This window comes from Globicephala melas, chromosome 6, assembly GCF_963455315.2.
Source record: "Globicephala melas chromosome 6, mGloMel1.2, whole genome shotgun sequence".
NCBI lineage: Eukaryota > Metazoa > Chordata > Mammalia > Artiodactyla > Delphinidae > Globicephala > Globicephala melas.
Genome location: NC_083319.1, coordinates 101,638,635 through 101,665,128, shown reverse-complemented (window position 1 = coordinate 101,665,128; position 26,494 = coordinate 101,638,635). Strand labels below are relative to the sequence as shown.

The window sequence follows — 26,494 nt, the reverse complement described above, 5'->3', positions numbered from 1 at the left end:
AGCATGAGGTAGGGGAGAAATAAACCTAAAGAAACCCTTTTTCCTTGGAAGATCTGGGTGGGAGTTTGTATAAGACCAGTGGACAGTTGGGGATATTGACAAGTCCTGGCTGCAGCAGGGCTACCAGCAACATCAGATGTGCAGCTTCACTGTAACACTTGTAGTTACAAACCCACCAATAATATGGAAGCAAGGAAGGGGAAGACAGCCGACACCAGCAAGCAGGGTTTTCTGGAAGGCTGCTTGTTTCAAAACCTAATCTTTAGAAGTATGTTTAAGTTCCTGTTCTCCCAGCCCAGGCATCAGTGGAAATGTGGGCAATTATTTTAATTGTTAAAAAGGGTTTAGAGAAACTTCAAAAAGAAGTCTAGTCTTGTGTGACTGGCCTCAAGTCATTTCATTTCGGGCATTAAAATATGATGTGACCTTTTCCATCTCCATCACGATGCCCAGCTCTCTGTGGCAATGCCGTCAAATGACCAGAGGGAAAACTAATTATGTGAGGCTTTAACGTCTAACACAGACCTACGGCAAAGCTAGAAAATATTCATTTTTGAAAATGACCACACAGAAAATCCTCAAAAAGTTGCGCTTTTATTCATTGACATTGTGGTTCATTAAGCCAATAGATGAATGAAGCATTCCTTGGTGGCTAAATTCCAGTGTAAGCAATGCAGACTTCTTCAAATTAATATTAAATGTGATGGCGAAAGGATTACACATGACAAAATTAAAAATGCTTATTAATAAGGGGCTTCCCTGGTGGCGCAGTGGTTGAGAGTCCGCCTGCCGATGCAGGGGCATGGGTTCGTGCCCCGGTCCGGGAAGATCCCACATGCCGCGGAGTGGCTGGGCCCGTGAGCCATGGCTGCTGAGCCTGCGCGTCCAGAGCCTGTGCTCCGCAATGGGAGAGGCCACAACAGTGAGAGGCCCGCGTACCGCAAAAAAAAAAAAAAAACTGGGGTTAAAACACATGTCACTTAACAGTTTACAATTCTGAATTGAGCCTGCATAATTCAGCAGAACATTTTGAGGTGTTTTAGTCAAAGGCTAATTTCTTTTGTTCTCCAAAGAACAGAGCTAAACAACAGCTTCAGGGTCCTTAAAAATACACTAAAGATCAGGCTTAGAAAACATGCAGCTTCTCTAAATACATTTATTGACCTGTTGGCTGGAGTGGTAAAACTATAGGAAGCATAATGACAAGTGAAAAGCAAAATATATCTCAGGGCAACCGTGAGAATATGCAAGATTCCTGGCATGTTTAGATTTCTTGATTCTTGTTCTGGCAAGTAGCATCTCAATGAAGTGGATTTTTGGATTCATTCTCTGATCAAAAGAAAAAAGTTTGGAAGCCATGGTTATTATAAATTATAAAATATTATGTAATAATAATAAATATTTATAGAATTTTAAAAATGCTAACAACCCTACTGAAAGGCAATATCATTAGCTTTATTTTACAGGTGAGAAAACTAATTAAATAACTTGGCTTAAAGTCCCTAGTTTGGGGAAGAACTAAGAAAAGAATTGAAGTTTCCTGAGTCCAAGTCCAATTTTCTTTCCATGATCCTAAATTGCCAATCTTGCCCAGTAATGGGGCATGCCCACCTATCATTCCAAGCCCCTAAAGAGTTGAATGGATGTTTTCTGTGATGCTATGCTTCTGGTCACTGTGACAGAGGAAGAAAATGGGCCTAATGTCTAGCATTCCCTGCAGAGTGGATCACACCAGGGGTTCAGCTGAGTGCAGTGATGCTTGGTGAGAGAATTAATGATGTTCCTCATCTTATGACCCCTCTGATCCTTTCCTTGAGGAAGTTATAGTCAATGGTTTTTGAGTCGATTATTCACTTTATAATCTCTCTGCAGTTTCCGTCCCAGAAAAGATTCAGGAAATTCAGGAAAGGGTGGGGATTTGTAAGAATAACTCCTTTAATATAATTTATCCTGAACCTTTCCCCTATTTATAACTTTTTGTTCTTGTTGCCATTTTTAGATTTGGAGACTGTTTTTCACTGAAAGGAATATATTCAGAACAATTAGGTTTCCTAGTATAACTTATGTAGGAGTGTGTAAAACACAAAAGTAATAAGTGAATTATGAATTATTGAGGCATTTTGAAAGGAATAAAATTGCTAAATCTTGTAGTGTGTTCTTAAATGTTATTTTCTGACTACGCTGCAAGTTTCAATGATCAGCACTTAAGAACAAAATTTGCTCTTCAATTGAGACCTTTTTAAATAAAATTTTCTGTCATATTACTTTATATTAAACTTACAACTAGCCAATAGAAACTTATACAAATTTTAGCACAGATTACAGCAGTCCTGATCTAGTAGATGATAAAGTAGCCACTTTTCTCATTACTATATTAGTATACACAGAACTCTGAGTTATTTATGTTCATATTGATGGCTTTTTTCATTTCTGAAACTGAGTCATTTAAAAAATGTAAAATAAATTGTGTTTTAGTGTATTGTAGAACTCAGTGTCACATCTCTCTTAAATCACATAGAAGTATGAAAATATTTGGAAACAAAGAAAGAAAAAAAAGTCTTACGTGTTATGGTTTACTGTTTTTTCCACAGTCAGCTTCAGGTTTTAACATACAGGTCATGGCGTCACAGCAAGGATTGGCACATTCCTTTAAAGCACACACACAATGCGAAAGTGGGTTCAAGTATTTTTTTTCCTGTAGACTAGGTGCACAGAATTCTGGTACAAGATGACAGTGAAATTTCACTTTCTAAACTAAATTACTCTGCTATACAAATTCCAATGGAAATGACCAAGGAAATTTAATAATAGAAAAAATGCTGAGTAGTGAAAACTACCTCCTAAAAGGACAAAAATAGAATTATCCAAGAATTATCCCAAATAAATTTGCCCACGTGGTATTACATGTAAGTTAATTTAAAAGCTCAAAGGACAGTATTTCTATACTATTCAAACAGCTTGAAGATAGAGAAAAAAATTTTCTTAATCCTCAATTCATTTTACCAAGCCTGCATAATTTCGATAATGAGATTTGGTAATGAATATACACATACATACTATTCTCATTTATGAATATAAATGCAAAAACTTGAATAAAATATTAATAAAACACTAGCTTATTAATATAACAACTCTCTATTACAAACTATGCAGGGTTTTTTTGGTCACCAAAAATGCAAGAGTGACTCAGCTCTACAGAATAAAGTAATATAATCCATCATATTAAAAGGCTGAGGGGAGAAAACAACTAATATTATAGTGATAGATGGCAAAAATTAGTACAAATTAGGTAGCCATTATTTACTTATTTAAGCGTATATTAGTAAACTATGAACAGAATTACGCATCATTATGATAAAATCTATCTGATGAATAGCAAAAATATATTCAATAATATAAACTATAAGACAAGAATTATTTATAAGCTATGTAAAGCAACTATACTCCATAAAAAGTAATTTAAAAAATTACTCATAGGCTATATCTGAATGTAAATTCTGACAAATGCTATGAGTGAAAAAATACATGAAAGTATAATAATTGGAACATAAAATCACACTTTCATTATTCATATGTGGTACAATTCTTGACCTAGGAAAAAAAGAGAGGATCAACTCTAAAAACTTTGAATGAGTCACTAAGATAGCTGTTTAAGATAACAATAAAAATAACATCAAGAACACTAATAAATTAGAACCTAAATAAAAAAGAAAGCATTACACATATTAATAGCAAAAAGAAAAAATTGAAAATACTTCAAAATAAACTTTCAAAATGTGCAAGAACTGCATGAAGAACATTTTATATAACTTCCCTGAAAAACTTCAAAGGCAACTTGTCTTTTAAGACAATACTTAATATTGTAAAAATGCCAGTGGCCTTCAGAGTGAATTATGAATTTAACACGTTTCAACCAGAATCTCAATTGTATTTGTGGGCAAGTTGACAAAAAAAAAATACTGGGAGTTTTATAGAAGAATGAACACTGGATAATTGCTATGTAAACACTGCCAAAAAAAAAAAAAGCCAGTGAAGAAATTTTCTATTAAAGATATTAAAGTGTGTTACATAGTTACAGTCATTAAAATAGCATTTCAGTTGTGTGATAATATCTAGACAGATAGATAGAATGATTATTTTTTAAATCCAGAAAAATACCTGCATATATACATAAAAATAATAAAATAGCATATAAGATCATGGAAAACTGGATTTTTCACTAAAGGATACTATATAAAGTATATATACACTACTTTTTGGGTAAGAAAACAGTTGTTTAAAAATTCAGTTGTTTGTAAGCTTGAACCCTCTCTCTGATTTTATTCAACTGTAGAAGAAGAAAATCAACAAGATATGGAAAAAGTATAGCAGTTGGATGATATACTTAAAGAATATTAGATATTATACATCATATATAGTAGTTTCTCTCTCTCCTCTCCTCCTCCCTTCTCTCCCTCTTTTTTTTGTAGGTGTGTCTGTATGTACTGAATACACGTTATTTACCTGCTGAAATTAGAAATAGTAAGGATTGTGAACAACTTCAATGATCTTCCACCCAAGAAACCATATGGGAATGTAAGGAAGTAAGAATGAGATAAACATAAGTCTAACTTATTGTAAGGTATCACGTCATTTGTAAAATTTCGTATCTCATTATAATTAAGAGAATATTTGCAATATTCTTTACAAATGATTGTTGCACCATGTAAACTTTTAATATAATTCAATAGCTTAAAATTTCTGAATAAATAAACTCAGGCATAGAGAGATTACATGCCTTCCCCATTGTCATAGAGCCTCTTAAAGTAATGGATAAGTCTTGGGCTGCAGTAGGCTTCACCAATTACTAGCTTTGTATCCTTGGATCTAGTTACTTAAATTTTCTGCGTCTCACTTCTTTTCTAAATTGGGAAAATAACAAACCTATTTTGTAGATTTGTTGTGAGTAATAAGGAGATTGTGATTATAAAAGCATTTTGCAGATTGACACATAAAAGTTCTCTTCAAATAGTAACTCATTTTCTCAATCTTAAAAGTAAAAGAAGATTGCTAAGAAAATAGAATGCTTTCTTTTAGAAACCTAATCTGGGATTGCTAATAAACATTCTATCAGAGACATTTTTTAGAGTACACTGATGCCTTGAAGGGGTCAGATTTTTATGAAGATTAGCAGAAGTATAGTAATTATCTTAGACGTTCTATGTTAACCCATTTTCTACAGGTTTGTGTGATTTTTCTTTTTTCTCCTTCTGTTTTAATTTCTCCTCGTTTACACACTGGTTTGATGAGAGAAGACCAGCACTTTTTCTATGGAGAGAACTTACTTCTAGACTTTTAATTGTTATTGCTCAACAAATGATCAGCTGTGACTTTAGGTGATTTAGGAATTTCTGACTAATATATTTAGGAAAGATCATAAGTGACATGTTATAGTTAATGATTTACTTCTTTACACTGAACTTCATACAATCATGTCATAAGTGTATCCTGGCTTTGAAATGCTTTTCAAAAGATTACTAAAAGCAGTACTGAAAACAAGTGCAAGCCTACGTTTTACTAAGATGTCAAGTTTGTCTTTAAAAAGAATTTCCAAAAAAACATTTTAAAGGAAAAAAAAGAAAAAGAAAACAGTATAATTCTTATGCAACAATAACTCTTTAGTAAATTTTTTAAACCGTGGATATTTTCATACCTCAGGAGAGCCACAATCACAGACTTCTCCTACTTCCAGAAGTTGGTTCCCACACACTGGTTTTATCATCATATTTTTAGGAACCCGTGTTTTCAGCAAGCAGCTTGGTTTTTGAGATAAAATATATTTTTTAAAATGTGAGCGACTGACTGTACTGAAATCCTTTGGGAATTTTGAACTGTAACCAGAAGAAAAATGAGACATATCATGACACACAGTGATAAGTGAACATGAGAATCTGACTTGTCTAACGATATTACGTAGTTCAATGAAAATTCCAAATTTAGTATAAATGGACCATGTTATATGTGGAGCTTCATAGAGCAGGCATACTCTGCTGGTTGAAAAATTCTTTTCCTAGACACCCAGTTGTAGAGTTGGAAGAATTTAAATTCCCGTGTGGATTCACTTCTGTCCTAAAGGGCAGCAGTGATGAGCCTCGCCATTTGTTATCATTCACTCATCTCGCCGAGGGCTGAGAGGTAGGCGATAATAACAATGAATAGTGAAAGGAAATAATTGCAGAATTAGAGGTTCTATGGACATATTTATCTATTTATGAACACTTCAAAAGCAAGGTATGTTTTTTCATTTTTCTATCCCAGGTCCTTGCAAAGTGCCTGGAATTAAAAGGCAACTATTAATAACATAAAAATGAATTGATTGGTGATGGGGATTTATAAGGATGTTGTCATCATCTTAATTAGATAAATATTTTTAGAAAATATATTATTTTAAGCTAAAATTATTTTAAGTTAAAATAACATGATCACTATACTTATAAACTCTATCTTGGCATATTTGGAGATCTTAAATAATGAACTCTGCTAGCTGGTAAATCCTATACATCAAGAAGCTGGAGGGTGGGGATTTCCCTGGCAGTCCAGTGGTTAAGGCTCTGCACTTCCAATGCAGGGGGCACGGGTTTGATCCCTGGTTGGGGAGCTAAGATCCCACATGCTGTGCGGTGTGGCCAAAAAAAAAAAAGAAAAAAAAAGAAAAGAAAAAAAAAGCTGGAGGGTGAATTAGCAGGAAACAGCCCTACATAAAAAAAAAAAATTTCCATCCAACTATATAGGCTGCATCTGAATTCTTTAAGATTTAAGAAATATTTTTTCTCTAGGGTGACAAGGGCTCACCTCAGATATTCATTCATCACACAACTCCCAGAGAGACACTTGGTGTTATATGGAACATCAGGCATACCGAGGGCATGACCCAACTCATGTGCCATCACTCCTGCAAGAGAGACACTGTTCTTTCTCTTACCCTGGAAAAAGAATAGAAATATCTATTACTTCTGATTTTATTCAGTTATTTGTTAATTTTTGCCAATGTTCAGTGTTACAAAAAAATAGTTTGACAGATGAAAATTATTGAATCATTGAGCTTCTTGCCCTGTCATTGGTTATTGAAAATTGTTGCATAAACATTTGAAATGATTGCCTCCTGGGAATCTAACCATTGAGCCAGTGCTCAATCAATATTTGCTGAATTAATGATGAATTCTTGATAAACCATGGTTAAATTACAGTAATTCCATTCTTTATAAGCAGTACTAAAATACACCATAGTATATACTCAAAGACCTCCAAAAACTATTGCCGTGATGCCTATGACATTGGTAGTGTTTGGCCGTATGACACCAGCATGCACTTTGTCTGACCTTCCTGGCCATAGATACTAGGGATGATTAATTTGAAGTTGCCTTGGGCCCCAGAGGGCACCTGGATTCCCTTTATGTCCCAGTCTTCCTGTTCTCATTCCCTAACACAAACTAAAGAATGAAACCTCTGGGATAGTCAATGTAAAGAGATATTCTGTTTCATAATCCAAGGAATCTTCAGTGTAGTGATCTAGCAGGAGGTTCATTTCTACTTTTATTTACTGACTCAGCAAGTGTACATTGTGCTAACTCTGAATAAGACATTGTGCTTGTCTTCCTGGAGGTTATAGAACCTCATGGAGCTATATTTTTACAAACCTCAATAACGGCAACAGACGATGGGGAACACAAGGAATTCAAGGCTGCCAGTGCTGTAATTCGATTTTTGAAGCCAACTCCACTGTGTGAAAGTTACAGGTACATTGTCACAATTTGAATCTTTGGAACCATCAGCTTTTTTCAACTCTGTTTGAGATTTCCCTAGTTCCCCTATCCTTTTCATATTCATGAGGCCCCCGAAAAGCTTCTGCTGTTCTATAGCATTATAATGACCACAGATGGCTATCCCACATCCAAGAGTCGATTTTAGTGTTCTGACATGGGTCTCCAATAATCTCACAGGTGAACTGCTATTAGTAGAACTTTAGGCTCTCTGACAACTGGATCAGGGAGGTAGAATTGAACAGGAATGTCTGCCAAGAAACATTTGGGATAACTATCTTCTCTGCCAAAATAGGCCTGGCCCTGTCCAGCGTGTGCTCACGTGAGTAGCTGAGCGTGGTCATGGATCTTCATCTTCCCCAGGTTAGAACGATGCCAATTCAGAAAGTTTTCAAAGGTGACAGCTGTGTTGGGTACCACGTTTATCTTATCACCATCAGACCAGACTTCCATACCTATCAAGACCACTTGAACATCTATGGTATTATACATCTGTGGAAAGAACATTTTTCTTCATGAAAATGTTTGAGATTTCTTTTTTTAAAAGTTTTGATTGAAGTATAGTTGATTTACAATGTGTTAATTTCTGTTGTACAGCAAAGTGACTCAGTTATATATATATTCTTTTTCATATGCTTTTCCATTATGGTTTATCCCAGGATATTGAATATAGTTTCCTGTGCTATATAGTAGGAGAGATTTCTTTAGTATTTTAGATATTTTACTGACCACAAGTGATGCATAAATGTATCCGAATTTTGAAAATAGAAAACCTAGAAGTTGCCTTTTCTACAGTATATGTGATTTTACCTTGATGTTGATCATATCTGCTAAATTTCCCAAAACTGCTGGCCTTAAGCCATTGTGACTCTCCCAGCTCCTTATTTGGTGAACACATAGGGAAGCCCTAAGCTCCTGTGTGGAAATATATGTTTAGAGAACAAATATCTTACCACATTGAGTAGGTTTATCACATCAAACAGAAAGCTTCTTATCAAAGTTACATTCCTATTATACATGTTATACTGTAAAACAGAAAATGCAAAGAGTAATTAAAACCACAAATTAAAATGAGAAAGCTGATGGGGTACAGGATTTTACATTCTAAGAAAAATTACACGTTTCAATGTAAATAAATGTCTGTTCATTCCACGTCTATCTTATATAAGAATCTATTTCAACAAATTCTAATTCAAATGTAAGACGTTTTTGGCAGGAGAACAATTTGGCATTCATATAAAATTTCAATTCAAACTAAGTTAAATAAATCAAATTAATTTCAGTGTTTTTAAACCAATTTAATATTATTAAAATTTGGTTATAAAGCAGTATTTGAGAGAAGCACAGATTCTAGTATTTTTGAGCATATGAACATAATTTGTAAAGTACAGATAGTTTTATGTCTATATGTATTATAGTGAGAACTTTAAAAAGATATTAATAACCCATTCTTTTATGTTTCTAGTTATTGTGGTTGTTTTACTGTTGCTATCTGGCATTAAGTATATTTCCAATATCTGAATATTTTGGCAGAAGATTTTAAAGGGGGGGATGAATGAAAACTATTTTTGACAAAGCAGGTAGAACAGACAAGACAATCAGGTGGACAGGCTTTGTATTTTCAGCTAGAATAGTTTATTGCTTGTGTCCACTTGATAAGAAAACTTAAAAGTTGACTTAACTGGCCAAAAAGTACTTATATTTCATACTCACAAAGGCATTATCCAGCACCAAAAAGAGATCGATGTATTTCTTAGCCTGAAGAAAGTCTTTCTTTACAAAGAGTGAAAGAACATTGTTAATATCTTCAACCTAAGAGATTAAAAAGCTTACAAAGAGATTTAAATAAGTAAAGAAGGGTTGGGCTTTACTCATGCGAGTCATTGCTGGGTGCACCAGTATTTCATACATCATTGCTGAAATGAATGTTGGTCGGAAAGCTGCACTCACCTCTGGCCTTTTGAGTGACCTTGAGGTTCGAATAAGGCCCTGTTTCCTGCCAACATTTCTTACACCACAGGTGTGATTAGCTGGGTCTAGCTCCTCCTGGTTGTATATGAGGACAGCATGTTCTTCTTGGTCTGTGCTTTTCAAAGGCTTTATCATGTATCTCTGATTGTGATGTGTGAAGTATCCCCTGCGAGATACAGAGGCTCATATTTCAAGATTGTCTTCCAGAGTCACATCCACTGACCAGAGTGTGGAGGGATACCTCTCCCTCAATCCCAAACTCACACATAGAGTTTTCATTTGTAGGCCTTGCAGCTAACTTTTGCTAACTTAAGTTGTACTCAGTATTTGTCAGTACTAAAATAGAGCCTATTTTAATTACCTAGAGAATTCTGAACAAGAAGTACTAAGGTGAAGCTATCCCAAAGAATTTGGAATGTACACCATAGTTTATTTTCACATTTAGCAAATATTTCTTGGCAGTTCCCAGACATATAATGGAAAATGCAGTAAAGGCATGTTTAGATACCAAGAACCCCAGAAGAGAGAGAGAATGATGAGCAGATCAGCCAGAGGAACAGTTTATAATTAGTATTAACTTAAAGATTTTCTCCTCTTAGAAGGAAAATTAGTTCAGAAATACAAAGTAAATCCATATGATGGAATATTAGAAAGCCAACACAGCTGTTAAAAATTACATCTATGAAGGTATTTTATGATCTGGGAAAAGGCTTATGATGTCATGTGGTATGTCCCAGGTTGGCAGAAGAATCATGTATATTTTATTTCATATTTCAATCATGTAAAAGATATATTTGTCTATATGCATAAAAGGCAGCAACCATGACAAAATATTAATAATAGCGATACACAGAGGTAAAATTTTATGGTGGATAGTTTTGTATTTGTGCTTTCTCACATGTTAAAAATTTTCCCTAATCGGCAAGAATTATTTTAGTAAACAGAAATACCACACAGACAGACACACACACATACCCATACACACAAACTTCTAAAAATTATGTTCAACCATGACAATTGCAGGGTAGAATCTTTAAGAAAATGAAACAGATGGTTTTGGGGAGTGAGTGGTAGAGTGGGTGATAAACATGAAAATGGATCCAGATATCCTCAAGCTCCAGAATGTAGTACTTGTTTAAAAATTGGTAACTTTAACTGTTACTAGAACCGCAGATAATGAGTGCAAGGATGATACATTATTCTTCACTTTAACCACATATATGCAACATTTTATCAATGGAGACAATTTTACCAGGATAGTAAGAAGATATGGTGTTCAGAAAGACTCAACCTTGTGTAACAAAATGGTGCTTGATGTTTAACATTTTTGCAAGTGGCACCCACCTCAGCCCATCACAAGTACAAATGCTGGCAACAGAATCCTTTTCATTTAGGACGTGTCCTTTATAGTAGCAGTGTTCCTAAGGTTGGAAAAAAATGTGTTTGTTTTTTTTAACTACAAAAATAAACATATCACAGTTGTGTTGAAAGCTCTTATCTTGAATATGTAGGAAAGTTTTTCAAGTAGTGGCTGTGGCCAGACCAGCTCCCAGAAACAAAAACATGAGAACCTCAGCGGTTTCATGAACTACTCCATGGGGAATTTGAATCTAAATGGACTCATGGCAAGAGTGGATGCTGCATTTGAGAAGTAGCCAGTTCCCCCATGGGATCTATAGCACTCCCCAAGAGCTCTCAGGTTTGAGTGTCAACTTTTGAGAATATAGTTCCCTTATGTAAGCTCCACTGTGCATCACATATCAATAAAATGAGGTATTCATTTTTCCAGATTCTGGAGTCCTCAGGGGGCCACATCACCACTCCTGAGCCCCTCAGACTAACTGGTCCAACTCATTATTTTAACTAGTGTGTTAGTGGCATCCCTTTACCAGCATCCGAAGCCCAGAGAATTTATCTACAACTAGAGATTCACACATGGTTGGCGCTTCGTAGAAGCAAAGTAATGGGTCACTTATGTAGAATGATCCAAGAAAGCTAATGAATAAACTCTTGCTCAGAATAAACTGACTTGCCTCAGGGTCTGAAAATCCATCTGTGTCTTTCTTTCCTTGTAAGAAACCTTGTCATCATAAACATTTTCTTATAGACGACTTGGAAAAGGTACCACATTAAGATATCACTGGCCATTCACACTTGAGCATGAATAAATTTATCAGATATTTTCCCCAGAGGTCAATGTTAGCAACAATCCAGACATCCATGAAATGAGAGTCTTGACTTGAGAAGGGAATGGAGAGTCATTCTGTGGCATAAGTCTTGTCTGTTTTTTTATAGAAACATAGATATTTGGGGCACCATGGAGGGTGGCTCTGAGAAACTCGCTTAGCTTGGTAATACTCCATGAATGAGTCTTTTTATATTCTCTTCCTGTTTTTCCCTTGGCCTTGATTCTCTATGTCTGATATCTATACCTTGGCATTATTCATATGATGGTAGTTTAACCAGATAAAAAATTATATTAATTAAATAATATACCTTTTCTGATCTCAGGATAAATTCATATATCATTAGGAAACAGTAAACAGCGACATGACCTTTCAAGTACCTAGGGGACAATATTTCTAACCTATTGATAAGATGGTTTAAGGGAAAGCAGACTTTTGGTTGCTTCTAAAAATGCAACACTTGGAAGCCTCCTACTACTCCTATCTTTTAAAAAAGATACAATTTTTTTCATCTGTTATCTCATTGGTCTTAGGTGAGCATCCTGTTTTCAAGTCCTTTAATTTTTTTTAAGTTGCCCTTGAACCTATGAATCTTACGATGTAAGCAGCAGATCCAAGTAAGAGTCCCAGAAAGCATTCGGAACCTACCATGTTCTGAGGGCTTGTTGTGATTTTCTCTCCTCTGGGTGAGTAATACGTTTCAAGGTAGTCTGGCCCCAGGAGATGCCTGTAGAGAGCAGAAAGCTGCATGATACTCTCATGGTGGTAGTAAAGGCTAATATTCCTGTAAGATCATCAGTACTAAAGGAATGATAATGTCTACAGTGAGAAAGAGCTGGCATTCTGACCACTGGTCCTTTTCCAACATCAGAAGTCTGCTCCTGAAGCAAACCAAAGCATTAGTTATACCTCTTAGATCTGAGGAAAGAAATACCCTGAAATACTTTTCTGATAGAAAAATCACATAGGAATTTTTCTACCTTCAAATGGATTATTTTGGGATTCTTTGAACCAAGGATATAGCCTCCAAAGGATCTCTGTAGGGTGTTGGGTCGTAAATACACATGAAGGACCATTGCATTCAGGGAGAAGTTTACTATTATAGAACTTGGTGGAGCCCCATACCCTGGGATCTATCTCAAACTTGTATGCCCTGAATGAGCATTAGATATATGTTATTATAAAAGTAATGGAGGAGAGGACCTTCAAGATAGCAGAGGAGCAAGACGGGGAGATCACCTTCCTCCCCCAAAATACATCAAAAATACATCTACATGTGGAACAACTCCTACAGAACACCTACTGAACGCTGGCAGAAGACCACAGACTCCCCAAAAGGCAAGAAACTCCCCACGTACCTGGGTAGGGCAAAAGAAAAAACTGACACAAAAGAATAGGGACAGGACCTGCACTTCTGGGAGGGAGCTGTGAAGGAGGAAAAATTTCCACATACTAGGAAGTCCCTTTGCAGGCAGAGACTGTGGGTGGCAGAGAGGGGAAGCTTCAGAGCCACAGAGGAGAGTGCAGGAACAAGGGTGCAGAGGGCAAAGTGGAGAGATTCCCCCACAGAGGATGGGCGCCGACCAGCACTCACCAGCCTGAGAGGCTTCTCTGCTCACCCGCCGGGATGGGTGAGGGCTGGGAGCTGAGGCTCCAGCTTCAGAGTTCAGACCCAAGGGAGAGGACTGGGGTTGGCTGCGTGAACACAGCCTGAAGGGGGCTAGTGTGCCACAACTGTCCAGGAAAAAGTCTGGAGCTGCCTAAGAGTCAAGAGACCACTGTTTCGGGGTGCATGAGGAGAGGAAATTCAGAACACCACCTAAATGACCTTCAGAGATGGGCGCAAGCCACAGCTATCAGCACAGACCCCAGAGATGGGCATGAGATGCTAAGGCTGCTGCTGCTGCCACCAAGAAGCCTGTGTGCAAGCATAGGTCACTATCCACACCTCCCCTCCTCGGAGCCTGTGCAACCCGCCACTGCCAGGGTCCCGTGATCCAGAGACAATTTCCCCGAGAGAACATATGACTCACCTCAGGCTGGTACAAGGTCACACTGGACTCTGCCACTGCAGGCTTGCCCTGCATTCCATACCTCTCCCTCCCCCTGACCTAAGTGATCCAGAGCCCCCAAATCAGCTGCTCTTTAACCCCCTCCTGTCTGAACGAAGACCTGTTGCCAAAGGGCGACCTACATGCAGAGGCGGGAACAAATCCAAAGCTGAACCCCAGGAGCTGTGCGAACAAAGAAGAGAAAGGGAAATTTCTCTGTGCAGCCTCAGGGGCAGCGTTTTAAATCTCCGCAATCAACTTGATGTACCCTGCATCTGTGGAATACATGAATAGACAACTAATCATTCCAAAATTGAGGTGGTGGTCTTTAAGAGCATCTGTAGATTGGGGTTTGCTGTATGCGACTGACTAGTTTCTGATTTTTATGTTTATCTTAGTATAGTTTTTAGTGCTTCTTATCATTGGTGGATTTGTTTATTGGTTTGGTTGCTCTCGTCTTTTTCTTTCTTAATTAGAAAATTTTTAAATTTAATACTATCTTTTTATTTTTTTTAATAACTTTATTTTACTTATTCTTTTCTTTCTTTCTTTCTTTTCTCCCTTTTCTTCTGAGCCATGTGGCTGAGAGGGTCTTGGTGCTCCAGCCGGGTCTCAGACCTGAGGGGGGAGACACAAGTTCACCAGAGACCTCCTGGCTCCTCATAATATCAATTGGTGAGAGCTCCCCCAGAGATCTCCATCTCAACACTAAGACCCGGCTCCACTCAATGACGAATGAGGTCCAGCACTGGACACCCCATGCCAAACAACTGGCAAGACAGGAACACAACACCACCCATTAGCAGAGAGGCTGCCTAAAATAATAATAAATTCACAGACACCCCCAAACACAACACTGGATGCGGTCCTGCCCACCAGAAAGAAAAGATCCAGCCTTATAGACCAGAGAGCACAGGCACCAGTCTCCTCCACCAAGAGCCTACACAAACCACTGAAACAACCTTACCCACTGGGGGCAGACACCAAAAACAATGGGAACTACGAACCTGAAGACTGTGAAAAGGAGACCCCAAACACAGTAAGTTAAGCAAAATGAGAAGACAGAGAAATACACAGCAGATGAAGGAGCAAGGTAAAAACCCACCAGACCTAACAAATGAAGAGGAAATAGGCAGTCTACCTGAAAAAGAATTCAGAGTAATGATAGTAAAGATGATCCAAAATATTGGAAATAGAATGGAGAAATACAAGAAACATTTAACAAGGGCCTAAAAGAACTAAAGAGCAAACAAACAATGATGAACAACAGAATAAATGGAATTAAAAATTCTCTAGAGGGAATCAATAGCAGAATAACTAAAGCAGAAGAACGAATAAGTGAGCTGGAAGTAAAATAGTGGAAATAACTGCTACAGAGCAGAATAAAAAAAAAAAGAATGAAAAGAATTGAGGACAGTCTCAGAGACCTCTGGGACAGCATTAAACACAACATTCAAATTATAGGGGTCCCAGAAGAAAAAGAGAAAAAGAAAGAGACTGAGAAAATATTTGAAGAGATTATAGTTGAAAATTTCCCTAATATGGGAAAGGAAATAGTTAATCAAGTCCAGGAAGTGCAGAGACTCATACAGGATAAATGCAAGGAGAAACATGCCAAGACACATATTAATCAAACTATCAAAAATTAAATACAGGGCTTCACTGGTGGCGCAGTGGTTGAGGGTTCACCTGCCGATGCAGGGGACACGGGTTCGTGCCCTGGTCCAGGAAGATCCCACATGCCGTGGAGCAGCTGGGCCCATGAGCCATGGCCACTGAGCCTATGTGTCTGGAGCCTGTGCTCTGCAACAGGAGAGGCCACAACAGTGAGAGGCCCGTGTACCGCAAAAAAAAAAAAAAAAAAAAAAAATTAAATACAAAGAAAAAATGTTAAAAGCAGCAAGGGAGAAGCAACAAATACCATAAGCGAGAATACCCATAAGGTTAACAGCTGATCTTTCAACAGAAAGTCTGCAAGCCAGAAGGGAATGGCAGGAGATAGTTGAAGTGATGAAAGGGAAAAACCTATAACCAAGATTACTCTCCACAGAAAGGATCTCATTCAGATTCGATGGAGAAATTAAAATCTTTACAGGCAAGCAAAAGCTAAGAGAATTCAGCACCACCAAACCAGCTTTACAACAAATGCTAAAGGAATTCTCTAGGCAGGAAACACAAGAGAATGAAAAGACCTACAAAAACAAACCCAAAATAATTAAGAAAATAGTAAATGGAATATACATATCTATAATTACCTTAAATGTAAATTGATTAAATGCTCCAACCAAAAGACATCGACTGGCTGAATTGTTACAAAAACAAGATTTGTATATATGCTGTCTGCAGGAGACCCACTTCAGACCTAGGGACACATACTGACTGAAAGTGAAGGGATGGAAAAAGATATTCCATGTAAATGGAAATCAAAAGAAAGCTGGAGTAGCAATTCTCATATCAGACAAAATAGACTTTAAAATAAAGACTATTAGAAGAGACAAAGAAGGACACTACATAACAATCAAGGGATCAATCCAAGAAAGAAGACATAACAATTGTACATATTTTTGCACCCAACATAGGAGCACCTCAACATAAGACAAATGCTAACAGCCAGAAAAGAGGAAATCGACAGTAACACAATCATAGTAGGGGACTTTAACACCCCACTTTCACCAATGGACAGGTCATCCAAAATGAAAATAAATAAGGAAACCAAGCTTTAAATGATACATTAAGCAAGATGGACTTAACTGATATTTATAGAACATTCCATCCAAAAACAACAGAATACACATTTTTCTCAAGTTCTCATGGCACATTCTCCAGGATAGATCGTATCTTGGGCCACAAATCAAGCCTTGATAAATTTAAGAAAATTGAAATCGTATCAAGTATGTTTTCCAACCACATGCTATGAGACCAGATACCAATTACAGGAAGAAAACTGTAAAAAGTACAAACACATGGAGGCTAAGCAATGCACTACTAAATATCCAACAGATCACTGAAGAAATCAAAAGGAAATCAAAGAACACCTAGAAACAAATGACAGTGAAGACACGACCACCCAACTGCAGTTTGCTGCACCCAACTGCAGCAAAAGCAGTTCTAAGAGGGAAATTTATAGCAATACAATCCTACTGCAAGAAATAAGAAAAATCTCAAACAACCTAACGTTACACCTAAAGCAATTAGAGAAAGAAGAACAAAATCCCCCCAAAGTTCGCAGAAGGAAAGAAATCATAAAGATCAGATGAGAAATAAATGAAAAAGAAAGAAGGAAACAACAGCAAACTTCAATAAAATTAGAAGCTGGTTCTTTGAGAAGATAAACAAAATTGATAAAACACTAGCCAGACTCATCAAGAAAAAAAGGGAGAAGACTCAGATCAACAGAATTAGAAATGAAAAAGGAGAAGTAACAACTGATCCTGCAGAAATACAATGAATCATGAAGGATTACTATAAGCAACTGTATGCCAGTAAAATGGGCAACCTGGAAGAAATGGACAAATTCTTAGAAAAGCACAACCTTCTGAGACTGAACCAGGAAGAAATAGAAAATATAAACAGACCAATCACAAGCATAGAAATTGAAACTGTGATGAAAAATCTTCCAACAAACAAAAGCCCAGGACCAGATGGCTTCACAGGTGAATTCTATCAAACATTTAGAGAAGAGCTAACACCCATCCTTCTCAAACTCTTCCAAAAAACTGCAGAGGAACTAACAATCCCAAACTCATTCTACGAGGCCACCATCACCCTGATACCCAAACCAGACAAAGATATCACAAAAAAAGAAAACTAGAGGCCAATATCACTGATGAACATAGATGCAAAAATCCTCAACAAAATACTAGCAAACAGAATCCAACAGCACATTAAAAGGATCATACACCATGATCAAGTGCGGTTTATCCCAGGAATGCAAGGATTCAATATATGCAAATCAATCAATGTGATACAGCATATTAAAAAATTGAAGAATAAAAACCATATGATTTTCTTAATAGATGTAGAAACAGCTTTTGACAAAATTCAACACCTGTTTATGGTAAGAACCCTCCAGAAAGTAGGCATAGAGGGAACTTACCTCAACCAAGTAAAGGCCATATATGACAAACCCACAGCCAATGTCATTCTCAATGGTGAAAAACTGAAGCCATTTCCACTAAAATCAGGAACAAGACAAGGTTGCCCACTCCCACCGCTATTATTCAACATAGTTTTGGAAGTTTTAGCCACAGCAATCAGAGAAGAAAAAGAAATAAAAGGAATCCAAATCGGAAAAGAAGTAATACTGTCACTGTTTGCAGATGACATGATACTATACAATGAGAATCGTAAAGATGCCACCAGAAAACTGCTAGAGCTAATCAATGAATTTGGTAAAGTTGCAGGATCCAAAATTAATGCACAGAAATCTCTTGCTTTCCTATACACTAGTTATGAAAAATCTGAAAGAGAAATTAAGGAAACATGCCCATTTACCATTGCAACAAAAAGAATAAAATACCTAGGAATAAAACTATCTAAGGAGACCTGTATGCAGAAAACTATAAGACACTGATAAAACATATTAAAGATGTTACAAACAGATGGAGAGATATACCATGTTCTTGGATTGGAAGAATCAACATTGTGAAAATGACTCTACTACCCAAAGCAATCTACAGATTCAGTGCAATCCCTATCAAATTACCAATGGCATTTTTCACAGAACTAGACCAAAAAATTTCACAATTAGTGTTGAAACACAAAAGTCCCTGAGTAGCCAAAGCAATCTTAAGAAAGAAAAATGGAGCTGGAGGAATCAGGCTCCCTAACTTCAGACTATATTACAAAGCTACAATAATCAAGACAGTATGGGACTGGCACAAAAAAGAAATATAGATCAATGTAACAGGATAGAAAACCCAGAGGTAAACTCATGCACATATGGTCACCTTCTCTTTGGTAAAGGAGGCAAGAATATACAATGGAGAAAAGACAGCCCCTTCAATAAGTGGTGCTGGGAAAACTGGACAGCTACATGTAAAAGAATGAAATTAGAACACTCCCTAACACCACACACAAAAATAAACTCAAATTGGATTAAAGACCTAAATGTAAGGCCAGACACCATCAAACTCTTGGAGGAAAACATAGGCAGAACACTCTATTACATAAATCAGAGCAAGATCCTTTTGACCCACCTCCTAGAGAAACGGAAATAAAAACAAAAACAAATGGGACCTAACGAAACTTAAAAGCTTTTGCACAGCAAGGGAAACCATAAACAAGATGAAAAGACAATGCTCAGAATGGGAGAAAATATTTAGAAACGAAGCAACTGACAAAGAGTTAATCTCCAAAATATACAAGCAGCTCATGCAACTCAATATCAAAAAAACAACGCAATCCAAAAATGGGCAGAAGACCTAAATAGATATTGTCCAATGAAGATATACAGATTTCCAACAACATATGAAAGGATGCTCAACATCACTAATGATTAGAGAAATGCAAATCAAAACTACAATGAGATATCACCTCACACTGGTCAGAGTGGCCATCATCAAAAAATCTACAAACAATAAATGCTGGAGAGGGTGTGGAGAAAAGGGAACCCTCTTGCACTGTTGGTGGGAATGGAAATTGGTACAGCCACTATGGAGAGCAGTATGGAGTTTCCTTAAAAAACTAAAAGTAGTACTACTATACAACCCCACAATCCCACTACTGGGCATACACCCTAGAAAATCATAATTCAAAAGTGTTATGTACCACAATACTCATTGCAGCAGTATTTGTAATAACCAGGACACGGAAGCAACCTAAGTGTCCATCAACAGATGAATGGATAAAGAAGATGTGGCACATATATACAATGGAATATTACTCAGCCATGAAAAGAAATGAAATTGAGTTATTTGTAGTGAGGTGGATGGACATAGAGTCTGTCGTACAGAGGGAAGTAAGTCAGAAAGAGAAGAACAAATACCATATGCTAACACATATATATGGAATCTAAAAATAAATAAATAAATAAATAATGGTTCTGAAGATCCTAGGGGCAGGACAAGAATAAAGATGCAGACGTAGAGAATGGACTTGAGGACATGGGGAGGGGGAAGGGTAAGCTGGGACGAAGTGAGAGAGTGGTATGGACATATATACTCTACCAAATGTAAAATAGATAGCTAGTGGGAAGCAGCCGCATAGCACAGGGAGATCAGCTCGGTGCTTTTGACCACCTAGATGAATGGGATAGGGAGGTTGGGAGGCAGGCACAAGAGGGAGGGTATATGGGGATATATGTATACATATAGCTGATTCACTTTGTTATACAGCTGAAACTATCACACCATTGTAAGGCAATTATAGTCCAATAAAGATGTTAAAAAAATTAAAATGCTTTACAGAACAACAGCAACAAAAAGTAATGGAAAGTCACATCAAAGGTTTCAGTTTATCTGGGTAAAAAATATTTTCAGTAAATTCCAAAAGCAGCAGGGAATCAAGTCATTCGTGCAGCTCGTTGTTTTACTCTTTGCATATAATTTCCTAGGGAAACATCAAACTTCTTAGATAATATTAACACCAACTATTAACATCTAATATTCAATATGCTTCATGTCTTCTATGTCAAATTACAGTATATAGAGTCTAAAGAAGATTTATTTTTCCACATTCTCTTAGGTATAATCCAGTGATTAGACTGTCAGGAAATACAACTTACTCGGCTTTTTGTAGGCAAAGAATGACGTCTTCTCCATTTAATATCATCTGATACTGAAGTTCATGTTCATATCTTTCCTAAAAATATGTAATAATATAATGATAATTTATATTTATGAGTCTAAAATAATTATAATGATATAGGTAGCTGTATAGAATAATAATTACAAATGTAATAGAAAGTTAATATCTATAATACATTTTTAAAATGTTAATTAATGAGATAATATGATTTCTCTATTATAGACAAAAGGCAATTCAGGGGGTCAGGAGGTGAGGGTAGGGAGAAGACATGGATTTGGTGGGCTTGGCAAGGAATGTCTTCTCCTAGAAATACTGCCGTTCTGTCCTCTTTTTTTTTTTTTGTTCCCCCCACAGAGTTGGAGAAACACCCAAACTGTTTTATTTTTTCTGATCCAGTGTGGGAGTTAACTCCCTTCCTGCTGCTTAACGGTAAAAGCATTTAGAAAAATCCTATGCCCTCTCCTGGGCAAAGGGGAGCATTCGTGTAAATGGGCTTCAAGACTGAACTACTAGATGTTGACTGTGACATCACTTCTACTAGTAAAAAGGTCCTTTACTGTCTCTTTAGATGACAGCAAAATCCCACGGTCATCCCATTGCTTACCTCTTTGCCATGCTTCTCTGTCTGGTTGTTCTGTATCTCTCTTTTGTGTAAAATGTGTAGTTTTTTAGGATGAACTACTTCATAGGGCTCTAGTTCAGGAGTCTGCTTTATGGCTATTGCTAGAAAAAGAGAGGTAATACTGACAAAATATTTAAAGGTTTTTGTCGGTTGGTTTCTTGAAACTGAGTGGAAGACAATTTCCATTGAGAAGGGAAACATTGAGAAGAACAAGTTACTCCTCCAGTTCAGCTTTGATAACAAAGAATTTTTCTTTAGTTTTCTCTCCCTATTCTGGAAAGATGTGACAATGATGAAACAATTCTTTGGAACTGTCAATATATTAGTACTTACCTTGAGCTTGAACGATGAGCCAGAGGGTGGAAAGCAGGACCAAAGACATGCTGGCTACTGTAGGTAGCTGAGACATCCCACACAACATGAAAATTTGGTCTCCCCAGCTGTCCAGTTTTATCTGCCCCTACTTCTCTTTACAAATTGAAAAAAAATAATAAAAACCTAAAACCTTCTTTGGGAGATTGAGGAATGTTTCCTAATGACACTGGGAAGTTGCTAAGAAATTGCAGTGTCAAGATCGTGAGAATGTTCCTCATTTATGAGAGGTGTTTATGTCTGTGGTTACAGCTTAAGGAGTCACATCTGGACAGCTGCTTGGCCCTGATGCTCCTATAGTAGTGAGAAAGTACCAACTGAGACAGATGTGTGTGCATATGTTTACATATTCATTAAATTCAGCCATTGCTCATGCCATTCGGTAGTGTTACAGAAAGTGATCCATACTTTTAGAAAATATTTCAGTAGTCTGTACATATTTTGAAAAATTGGCACAGAGAAAACAATCTGTAAAACAAGCACCAGGCAAAGTTTTATAAGCTAGGATATTATAATTTCTCTGACCCTCACTTTCCTTATCTGTGAAAAGGGGATGATGATAATGATACCTACTCTAAGTTTCTTATAAAGTTCATAGAAGGTAACACACACACATGCACGCACACACGTAAAACTATAAGGAAATGTGCAAATGTAAATTCTCTTGACGACAGTGCTAGCCTCAAATTATACTGCATATAAAGTATTTTTGAAACGCACTATGAGTTCTACTGAAGGAAAATAACTTTTTCTGATTACAAAAATAATACATTTTCATGGTCATAAGCATCAAATCAGTATCCTGAGGGAAAGAAGTTGGTCACCCAACAGCCCAACATCAAGAAGTGACTACTGTTAACATTTTGACAACTTACTCTCATCTCTCTTCCATGCACTAGTAAAAGAAAGGAAAGAAAAAAGAAAATTAAACTTTATAAACTATAGTTCTTACTGTAGAAAAGGTTTGGGGAACCTGTTATTTTTTGCATAGCATTATAGCATAAACATTGTCATCCTATTGTATATTAATATGTTATTTTAATGACTTTAGAATATTGCCTTGCATGTAATGTTTTATATGTCGTTATTTGTGTATATTTCTATGATTGATTTTCTGATTCTTTTGGATAACTTACTAGAAATGGTATTATTTAGTTAAAAAGGTAGAACAATTTGAGCTTCTTGGTATACATTGATCTGGTAATTCTCAGATAATTAGCTCCAAATTACACCCCCATTTGCAGAGTTTTCCCAATCTAAAAATCTATGCTCTTTAACTACTGAGTTCAGTTTTCACTGATACATTTGGGAGTTTGCTAGCATTGGACTGTAAGTTTTATAGTTACCTCTTCATGTTCATGCTTCTTTTTGTTCTTCTACGTTCTGTTGTGTCATTTAAGCTTTCTCTATAACTTTATATATATATATATATATATTTTTTTTTTTTTTTTGCTGGTGCAGAAGATCAACAGTCTACATATATCCTATAGTAGTTACCATTAAAATTTCACAAAATATAATCTTAACATCTCTACCGTCAAGTAGTACAAGACTTTGGAATGGTGTAACTCTTATCAACATCTCACCCCTTGCCATCTTACATGTTGTTGTCAGGTATTTTAGCTCTACCATGATTTTCACCCCTAAGTTAGTCATTATCATTAGTTTGTGTTTTATACAGATAATACTATTTGAAATTACTCACAATCATACCACCTTCTTTGCTTATAGATCCTTTTAGTATTAGTATTTTTTTTAAATGTCTTTATAAAACATATTCTCTGACAAATCATTTCTTAGAGTAAACACTGCTTTTTTTTAAATTTTTTTTCTGAGAGTATTTATTTCACCCTATTCTTTAATGGTGGTTTAGCTCGGAATACAGTTTTAGAATGACAATTAATGTCTCAGCATTTGTAAGCTATTTTACTGGGGTTTTTTTTTTTTTTTTTTTTTTTTGACAACTAGTGTTGCTGTTGAAAAGTCTGCTTTCAGACTATTAAACACCACATTAATTTTTGGTTACTTATACAGCTAGTATTTCAAGATAAGTTAAATATTTATTGAGATCATGTTAAATTTGAGTTTATATTAAATTAATGCTACTATTCTGGGCATTTCAAGATGACCCTGATACTATCCTTAGTATTGTGATAGTCCCGTAACAAAGTCTAATAATAGAGATTAATTTACAAATAGGTCCGTTTATACAAATGGTAAACATTATGATTGAGGCTTGTGCACTACATTCAGGTAGACTTTAGAATACCTCATTTGGTGCACAGAGAGAGTCAGATAATATTAGCTGGAAAAGAAATAGGGGAATGAGCATTCTGTGAGAGAAAACTATGTGAGAAAAGCCATGGATATGTAGAAAATCATATGTGTGTAGAACTACAATATGTTCTCCATGACTTGAACATAACATAAAAAGTAATAGGTATACGGCATAAAGCTTTTGAGATATTCAGGGGGCCAAGTTATGGAGAGACAAATGTTAAAGGGCTTAAGGAAAATGGTACCTATCTGAGAAATATTTAGCTCATAAAATTGTCACACTTGCTAATTGATCGGATGTAACAACTAAGGAAGATAGAAGAATCTGGAATGAGTTCTAAGGGGCAGTTTGAGCAACTGTATGAATCTTATAGATGACATCTTCCCATTTGGTCAGTTGATCAGACTGTTTTAGTTATAACCATTAAAGGCAGGATATATATCTCCTGGTGTATCTTTCAAGAGCACAGCACCTTGGAGATAATAGATGTTCAAAAATATTCACATTCAATGAAAAGAAGTTTGTAAACTGAACTGTCTGCCTGAGATACTAATGCTGTTTGTTAAATAGTTGAATATCAGTCTATAAATTAAAACTGTGGAAATAATAGTGAAGAGATTGTTTACTTGATGCATCTGGAGGGAATGAGGAATGACATATCATGTACCCTTATGAACACAATATCCAAGGATTTACTAAACATAGGACTTAATTTATGATCACAAAACTAAGAAATCATGACCAACGTCTTGACCACAGAGAATTTTGTTCCAATAAAAGTTAACAACATTCTGAAATGTTTCATAATAAAGTATACTTGATGACTGGGGAAGATGTTTAAACAGTGTCTAACTAGAAATGAAAATAGAACAGCAACATGGATAAAAATTACAATAATCCCTTAAAATGTGAATATTTTACATACATTCTTTTATTTGGTAATCGTAATAGATCTAAGTAGTCAGTTCAAAGATTGTGATTCCCGTTTTATAGATGACTCAAAGAGACTTACTTCAAATCATCCAGAAGGTCTGTAATATATGTCTCCTAAGTCACTGACATAGGAGAAGAGTTGCTTGATATGAGAACTAAAGTATTTCAAATATCTTATTGTGGGAGGGATCCATGATGGCTTCAATCGCTTCAAGGAAGAAGCCTATTCTAAGAATATGAGAGGATAGGAATTAGTGGGTTGGCTGAGAGGTTTGAGATGAGAAGAGAGGGTTTAGAATAATTAAATGTATATATATGTATAAAGGAATCACTTTGCTGTACAGCAGAAATTAACACAACATTGTAAATCAACTATACTTTAATAAGAATAAATAAATAAGTACTCAGAATAATTATTCAAAACAATGGAAGGGGAGCTGACTAAGGAAAGGTAAAAAGATTGTTTAGTTAGTATTAATGAAACAACTAAGGTTATAAATCACAGAAAGAGTTAGATGTACAAGAGTTTCATATTAGACAATAGATTAGGTACCTAAGTTATCTGAAATGATAGTAAGGCTTGATACCACTAGAGTTAAAGTATTGCCTTGCAGTAAGATCCAAGAACTATAATGTTAGTATGCTTCTGGGTCTTTAAATATTAAAAGTTCTAAAGTTATAGCAGACTTTATTGATACAGAGAAGTACCACGTGCACTACTAAAGGTCATTCTAAGGGTAGTAACATGTAAATCTTAAATCTCAGTGGCTATACACAACATATAGTTCACTTAAAATCCAATCAGCAGCAAGGGGCTCTGCTCCACACAGTCATTCGGAGACACTGGATGATGGAGGCTCCGCCATTTTCAACACGTAACTTTCAGTGTTACCATGGACATCAACATCCATCTGAAAGATGGAGGAAGAGAAAGAGTGGAGCATTTATGGAGCTAGGCTTGGAAGTAACATCGCATCTTTGGAACTCCATCGGCCAGAACTTACAGGGTCACATTTAATTGTAAGGGAGGCTGGGACAATAGTCCAGCTACACGATTCCAGAGGAAAGGGAAATGGGTTTGGTGAACACCTACATCACACAGCTTTAATGTATATTTGTTAGCTATCATCAAGTTGTTAGATGTCAAAGATAAGTAAAAATAGAAGGTGACAGCTGAGCAACATGAAACTTAATGGAAGTAAAAGTGAAAATGCAATCGTTTAAAAGCCATCTTTGGTGAACTAGCAGTTTTCCCAATTAATGTGGGAAATATGTTGGAAATATCCCTAAAATGCATGCAAGGTAACGAGGTCATTGAATGGAGAGTGGGATTTCAGTTATGACAGATGGTAAAGAGATTGAAGATAAGGGGTATGTATATTTTCAGGTGAATAAAGTAAAAGGAATGAGAGAGGGTTCAGTTGGGTTTGCTCATTCATTCAACAAATATTTAGAATTGCTTATGTTCCAGGCTTTGTATAAGGGTTTTGGGAGGTGAGATTCAACAGTATAATTGTGAGGAAAATTACACTGAA

General features: G+C 36.3%; 1 protein-coding gene across 1 annotated transcript; it reads right to left on the bottom strand.

Moving 5' to 3' along the window:
• Window positions 1–2,566: 2,566 nt before the first annotated feature.
• On the bottom strand, window positions 2,567–21,797 carry ADAMDEC1 (ADAM like decysin 1). Its single transcript, XM_030879049.3, has 13 exons — window positions 21,710–21,797; window positions 21,359–21,477; window positions 20,732–20,808; window positions 12,605–12,683; window positions 11,115–11,191; window positions 9,750–9,936; window positions 9,513–9,572; window positions 8,753–8,824; window positions 8,122–8,291; window positions 7,677–7,758; window positions 6,832–6,962; window positions 5,693–5,870; window positions 2,567–2,647 (listed from the first exon to the last, which is right to left on the bottom strand). Exons 1-13 carry the CDS (start codon window positions 21,795–21,797, stop codon window positions 2,567–2,569), a joined length of 1,401 nt encoding a protein of 466 aa, XP_030734909.1.
• Window positions 21,798–26,494: the final 4,697 nt, after the last annotated feature.